General features: G+C 33.4%; 1 protein-coding gene across 1 annotated transcript; it reads right to left on the bottom strand.

Annotated features, from left to right (window-relative positions):
• Window positions 1-6,843: 6,843 nt before the first annotated feature.
• LOC132944762 (uncharacterized) lies at window positions 6,844-7,305 on the bottom strand. The gene is given in 1 exon segment (XM_061014245.1): window positions 6,844-7,305. A coding segment is annotated over 1 exon segment (462 nt).
• Between the last annotated feature and the right edge of the window lie 251 nt (window positions 7,306-7,556).

The following is a 7,556-nucleotide window of genomic DNA, read 5'->3' as shown; positions in this document are numbered from 1 at the left end:
AGTGAATTGTATATTATAATTTTTGACTTTTGGCATTTTTAATGCATATTTTAAGGGTTTTTAGTGCATTCAATTCACAGCCCTGATTATAATATTATATTGGTAGGCGTGTATATAATAATAAGTTGAACAATCCGCGAAATGTTGAAGATGAGAAAAAAAAAGTAAATTTTTTGTAGTCATTTATTTCATTAAGTTGTATGTCTTGTAACAAATAATTTTGTAAATCCATCTATTTTGTGTCACTTATTAGTTACTATCAATAAAATAACTATTTTCTTCTTCTTCTTAGGGTCTCTCCAGCTATTAAGACCATCCCAGCACACATCGAAACTTTCCTAATTTTCCCTATCAGTTGCTCTTGTTTCCAGTCTGGTCGTCCATATTCAGTGACTATATACATCTCTTTTATTCCAAACGGGGTCTTCAAATTTGACATTTTCTTACTGCAGAGTTCCCTTTCATAATCACGTGTATAAAAGTGTGTTATGGCTTCACTACGTGTGTCCAGCTCCACTGCATAATCTTCGGCTTCTGATTTTGTCCTGCAATGTGTTTTGTTTCTAGAAAAGTCCCTCCAACTCATTATATTTGTTTGCTCTCCACTCCCCGACTGTTCATCCTTAACTGGCCCAAAAATCTTCTCTACGATTTTTCTTTCAAAAACCATCAGTTTCAACTCCTCCATCTTCCTAAGGGGTTACGACTCAATCATAAGTGATTACTGGACGTATATTACTCTAATATATAATATTGTTTCCTCATTACTCTGTTTCGTGTAATACATTATTAACGTTCTACATGTTTCATATTTTACTTTTGCATTTAATAAAGTTCATTTGTCATGAAATCATTGTATTTTATTTTACTTTAATACATGCGCAATCGGTTTACCACCAAGTTCACACTTTGTAGATAACAGTGTTTATAATTTTAAATCTTTGATTGTGCCCAGTGCCCACTATATGAATTTTAAAATTTAATAATGTAAGCCAATCTGGATGCATGCCATACAAATATGAATATCTATAAAAGATTAGTACAAACCATAAACAAATTCAATACCTATGTTGATATTTGATGTAAAAAAAAAATTGAATAAATAATTAATTTTGTAGTTAACATATTATATTTCAATCACTGTTGTCCGTTGCATAATATGGTAATTATCCAACTAAAATATGCATCAATACTTCATAATTAATTACGTTCTAAATATTTTTAATTCACCAAGTGATGAGACAGGTCAAATAATATTATAAGTTTAGGTTCAATGAACATTAATAATTATTAAGTAAATTAACATTTTTTTAAATTAATATCAATATGTTATAATTATTATAGGTAGTAGCTAATAGGTGATAAATGTAATTATTTTATTAAATTGATTTTGCTTCATATGATTTGGATTTCTCTTCGTTAGTTTTTGTACCTAACTACTTATATCAGATCGTCGAATTTCGCGATATTATACGTAATGACTTCGTTTTGTCAATCAAAAACGATATTTATAAGCTATAGACAAACGTTAAACGTCATAGTTATTATCATCAATATTAAATTGTACACCTACTTCAAACGAAACATTATTTTGAATGGGACAAATCACAAACGTTTTATCTATAATATGAATGCTCCGATACTCGTGTCGAGTATTTAATTTTATTATAAACAATTTAATCATCAATGGAATAATATAATAACACACACACGACGACGTCGAATTGGCGACATTAATTATAGCAGTTGGATTCCATTGGTTCGTGTCGATGTGTGTAGTACGGTTATCGGTTTGCTAATTCGGCCAAGTAAAAAAGCGCGTCAAAATAATAATATATTCATAATCTATGTACCATATGTATATAACAATATATTTATATAGGGTGATTCACCAAGCACGCTCTCCCCAATTTTTTTCTTCAATAATGAAAATTATTCAAATTCTGATTTTCGGAATTTTTAAATATACTCAGACATATTTTGAAAATGTTGATGTACCTAATTCGAAATTTGAACGAGTAATTTCTCAGCTATTAAAATGTATATACCAAGGTTAATAGCCCTTGAAATTGTTTTAAAAAAATTATAAAATAGATTTAATATTGAATCATGTATTTATTATACTTTGATCATTTTTACATAGCGATATCATAAATGTTTATAGATAACCTAATGTTCATAACCACAATGTTCAAAACACCATATAGCCCCTAAATCTTCCAAACTCATTATCATGGACCTATAATCCTTAGTACGCAATGTTTAATAACTGAGAAATTTTTTGTCCGAATTTTGAACTAGGTGCGTAGGAATTTTTCAAAAAGACTATCCACTAAATAATTTACAGTAAAAAAGTGGGTTCTCATTTGAAAAACACAAGTTTGCATCGCCACAGGACACTCATCCTTATATTTCGCAAAAAAAAAATCTCAATATTTTAAAAGTGTGGTCTTAAGTATACGTTTACAAATTCCGAAAATCAGATTTTGAATAAATACATTATGTACCTATTAAATGAAAAAAGGGGGTGAGCGTGATTGGCGAATGACGACCCTGTATATTATATTATATTATATTTGAGAGTAAAAGCGGGAGAGACCTAAAAAACAAAAACATCGATAAGATATCCGGCCACGTGATCGCCGTTACAGTGAATGAAAATGGTACGTGTGTGTGTATGTGCGTAAGCGATTTGGTTTTGCACATATTATAAAACTATTATATAACAGCGGTTATAATAGTTCTAGGAAAACGAATCATCATCGGCCAAATTAGGAGGCGCCCATGTGCTCAGACGGTGTAGTACATGGCGTATGTGTGTGGTGCATATATATGTATATTATCATCTACGATAAAATAGGAACGTAATAAAATAAACAGATCCCAGACAGTCGCCGCTGCCGCCGCCGCCACAATCTCAAGTACAGAACAAATTTGCCGAAAATCGATTTCTGCGATATATAATATATTATATTATTATATACGTTTATCCCACTGTTTTTAGGCGGGGAGGAGGGGGGGGGGGGGCGGACCGGATTTTACGAGCTCCGAAAGAGACGATAAAAATTTTCGAAAAAAAAAAAAAAAAACAATAAAATAATAATAAGTAGAAATAATAAACTCGTTTGTCACGCCTCTACGGCCATTATTACACTATATACGCATGTCGTATGTACGCGCGGAATCCATATAGAACACCAATATACACACATAATATACAATTATTCTGTATACATAATATATGATAATATATATATATATATATATATATGTGTGTGTGTACACACGTTTTCCGGTTCTTTTAAACATGTTTTATGCACTTCGCCGCCGCTGCCGACACACACGCACACAAATGCCACTTAATATGGAATAGTATGTCGTTGATTTTGCCAAGAACAATGCGCGAAATACGCGGCCCGAGACGCGGGGGTGGGGAAATCGTTTTTTTATTGCTCTGGAGTCCTATTGTGGGTGTGTGTGTGTGTGTGTATATGATATTTTTCAATTTTACTACACGGCTGCAACAGTACATATTATACGCTCGTATAATGATATGCATATATTGCGCATTATTTTATATTATAGTAAATATTATGCACTGCGCTGCAGCGGTGTGGTGGCGGCTACGACTGTTTTCCAGTCCACTCTATACACATTATATTATTATATTTTTACCATCGTCGCACGAGTCACGCGCATTCCCATTCGCGACCAAAACACATACTATACGCCCCGCATCCGTCGACGACGACGCTCGCGGCGATAGCAAATTTTTTTTCTCTACGGTAGGGGTAGAAAATAAGACATAAATACCGAGTAGAAATGATTAAAATCTGCCAGAGACCACCATCCCCGCCCGCCGACCAACGTTCTCGTGGGGTTGCTGTTATCCGAGGCAATTCTCTGGTTTTCGTCGTCCGGCACTCCGTCTGCTGTGCAGACCGTCGACCAGCGTTTCTTACGACCTTATATTATGCAGCAGGGGGAGGCCGATCACCGTCACTTTGACCCACAGCATTTACCGACAGCTATGTGTACCGAGACGGACATATTATGAAAACTTCATAAAAAAATCAAAAACCGACCTAATAACAAGTATCACTCGATTTCCAAATTATTTGTTTCAGGTCAGATTTTATCCAATCGTAGGTATCTCACACGCGTGCTAGATATTGGATTGGCTCGACACCATTTTGTAATTTTTTTTTTTTTTCAAAAAGAGATCTCCGTGTAGTTTCCGTTTTAAAATATTGAGTGTAACTTATTAAATTTACTTTCTACAGCAGTTCTCATTTTGCATAGGCAGTTTCAATATTAAAGTGAATTTAACCATTACTAAACTTAAAGGTATAACAACCTACCATTGTGTTTGGTGTAATAGTGGTTTTTCGATATTTTAATTTTGAAGTGAGTTATAAGTTATTATGATCAGGCCACTTTTTTAAAGTTTAGTTCCTCAACTCCTATAAATGTTGGTCGTTTTTCGATAGTGGATATGCAAAAATATTGTTTTTTCCCATCCTGCAGTATTAATGTATTATCAGTGACGTATTTAGGCTGTAGCCCCAAGTTGGGGCGCTACAGTACTTTTATCATGGAAAAAATATTTTTGTAGTATTTTTCCAAAACTATACAAGTCAACAGAAGTAGGTACTACGAACAAAGTATGACCAACATATTTCTCCGTAGATACTATCGTTCCGATAGTGTTTCAAGGATATGATATATAGACCAAGTCGAAAACAACGAAAATAATTGCAGTAATGTTACTAGTTGAACATTGTCCTCTTACAACAATACATACCTACCCCGACGTGTGCATTTCTTTTGTTTTATACTTGACATTACCCATCAGAAGAACACGATCGTTAATGAAACTGAAAATAATAACAAATTATTTACAAAATATGATATTATAATGGCAGAATATAGAACGTAGTAGGTAGTCTGAGTGGTTTATAAATTATTTGCATCGAAAACAAGCGGTGTGGCAATTACATTTATAGGGAGTCATAGATAATATCTTAAGTTTGCTTAAATGAAGTTCGAAAAGTTCATTCTTGAGTAGGTATACATAAATTATAGGTATATTGTTTAAAACATATCGTAAAAGCACAGCTAGACCACTCTTTCCACAGCATCGCTGTTTAATAATTTAATTTCTATGTTTACGAGAATGCCTCGTGCACCTCATGTATAGGGTCACCGCCGTAAGTCTCACCCTGCTCTACCGAGCAGTATTGTGCATATTAATGTGTTTAATACCTTACTCGCATATAGGCTATCGTGTCACTCGTCGGCGAATAATAGATGTTTACCAGACTATCTGCAGCAGTAAAATATCCGTAAAACGGAAAACGTACATAAATTTGTGTATATTAAATTACGCATCCATTATACGCCAAATATTAGTCACGGACGAGGCTAACCATAAAAAAATTCGACTCGCACCCTCCCAACAAATCGGTCTAAACAGCTCACCATGATACGTTAACCGCGTGTTATAAGAACGTGTGGTAAGTATTTTTCTGCACCTCGTCGCACGCACCTCGTCGGCCGGAAGTCGATTGTTATACAATATAACACAATATTTCAATACGTTAAACCTATATTACCTATTACCTATGCAAATCTCTGATCGATGTTGAGAAATTCGATATGCCCCAGCTCGAGAAATTGGCCATATGTTGCTACTTATAATAGGTACCCATGTATAAAACACACATAATATAATACCTACCGATAATACAATATATTATAGTACGGTACTTATGTATAAATATAATAATAATATGCGAAACGCGCGGACGTGGTCTTTCCGGCACCTCCATGGCCTAGTGTGTGTGTGTGTGTGTGGGGGGGGGGGGGGGGGGTAAGCGGATGCAGTAATGTGCGCGAGTGGTCAATTTTATATAGTATAATATTTTAAGCCCGCGCTGGAGATTTTTTTCGATTTTTGCGACGCTACCGCAATAAAGCGACTGAAGTCGTATTAATAGCTGAGGACCCGTTAGGGCAGGCTGGCGGTATTTCAAATGTATTGATACCGGTATCCGGTATTCGTTTACTGCCGGTATCGACGATAATCGCGGGTGTTATTTTCGGTAAATCTAGAATAATCTTTCCAACCCAAGGAAAATGTAATATTTTTAAAATTATGTTTGTAACTATTGTTCAAAAATAAATAACTCAAAATATTTTTAATACCGAGCAGGGAAGTGTGGAGTTTTTATAAAAAAAAAAATGAATATAATAAAAAATGGTTCTAGTTATATAAGCAACAAATTGTTCTACAACAGAGTTTCCTAAAATTTTTGCAGTCGTGGCCCATCACATATAGTTTGCAAGGTAAAATAGGACTAGAGATTATTTATGACTATAGCTTAAACACTACACCATAAATAGATTTTTTGAATATAATACGGACTGGTACCTTTTATATTGAGGACTGACATTATTCATACTTTATTTTCGATAATTATGAAATCTTATTTTATTGGTATTCTTATTAAATACCAAAAATACCGGATACCACCTGTAATTATTATCGGTATACCGAAAATACCGTCAGTTCTAGTCAGTAAATTAAATATAAAAAATATTATAGACAATTTGCGTTCTGCTGAACTATTGTTGTGTTATAAGTAGGGCAGAGAAGTTATAGGAGGTAAAATTGAAAAAATATGCATGCAAATATGCACATAAAAAATTGAAAATATGCATTCAAATTCATTAAATATGCAAGATAATATGCATAAAAAAATTAAAATATATTTTAGTAAAATAAAAAAATTAGATATAAAAGAAATATAAAAATCATTGTATTGCACAATTAATTTTGTTTTAAATATTTTCTACGTCGAATGATCGCCGATTGTCGGCCAGTATGGTTTTATACCAAGAAAAACTACTTTCGACGTCTGTTGATGTTACTGGTGCATATTTATAAAATGTTAAATCATTTCCCGTTAGGTCTTCTGGTAAACCATCCATCGATGAACTTTCTCCATTCAAAATTTTTTAAACTTTTAATATTATTGCAAACCCTTAATTTTTTTCTAAAACTTGGTTAAATTTTGTATTTACTTTTATTCCAACGTCACCCGCTACTTCGTCCAATTTATTTTTTGTGAACATTACTGTTGTTACTAAATCAGTTAATGATACACCTTGTGATTCTAATTTAGTTATAATTGATGGTAAAAACCCATAATTTGAATATATAAAAGTCAAATTTGGTTCCATTGAAATTGCATTTAGAAGGGCTTTTATAGATACAGCATCGTTAGAATCAAAATGTTGCATAACATCTCGTACTATCTCGTACAGCTCTTATAACTTATAAGAGTCGATTACGACCTAATACTTACAAGAAAGCGTATTATCTGCATGTGTCCGTAATTTCGTATACAATCGTTTCCTCACAGACGTTTTTAAGTTTTGAGCCGGTTTTATGAGCATTCTTAAATCGTAATGTTTTATATAGGTCATAAATCTAATATTAAAGGTAACAACTGAAAATTGGTTCGCTGAACCCAAATTCGCCATGTTGTAAG

Source organism: Metopolophium dirhodum, chromosome 5 (genome assembly GCF_019925205.1).
Source record: "Metopolophium dirhodum isolate CAU chromosome 5, ASM1992520v1, whole genome shotgun sequence".
NCBI classification, from domain to species: Eukaryota; Metazoa; Arthropoda; class Insecta; order Hemiptera; family Aphididae; genus Metopolophium; species Metopolophium dirhodum.
The sequence above is the reverse complement of the archived record's forward strand: the minus strand, read 5'-3'. Positions and strand labels throughout refer to the sequence as shown.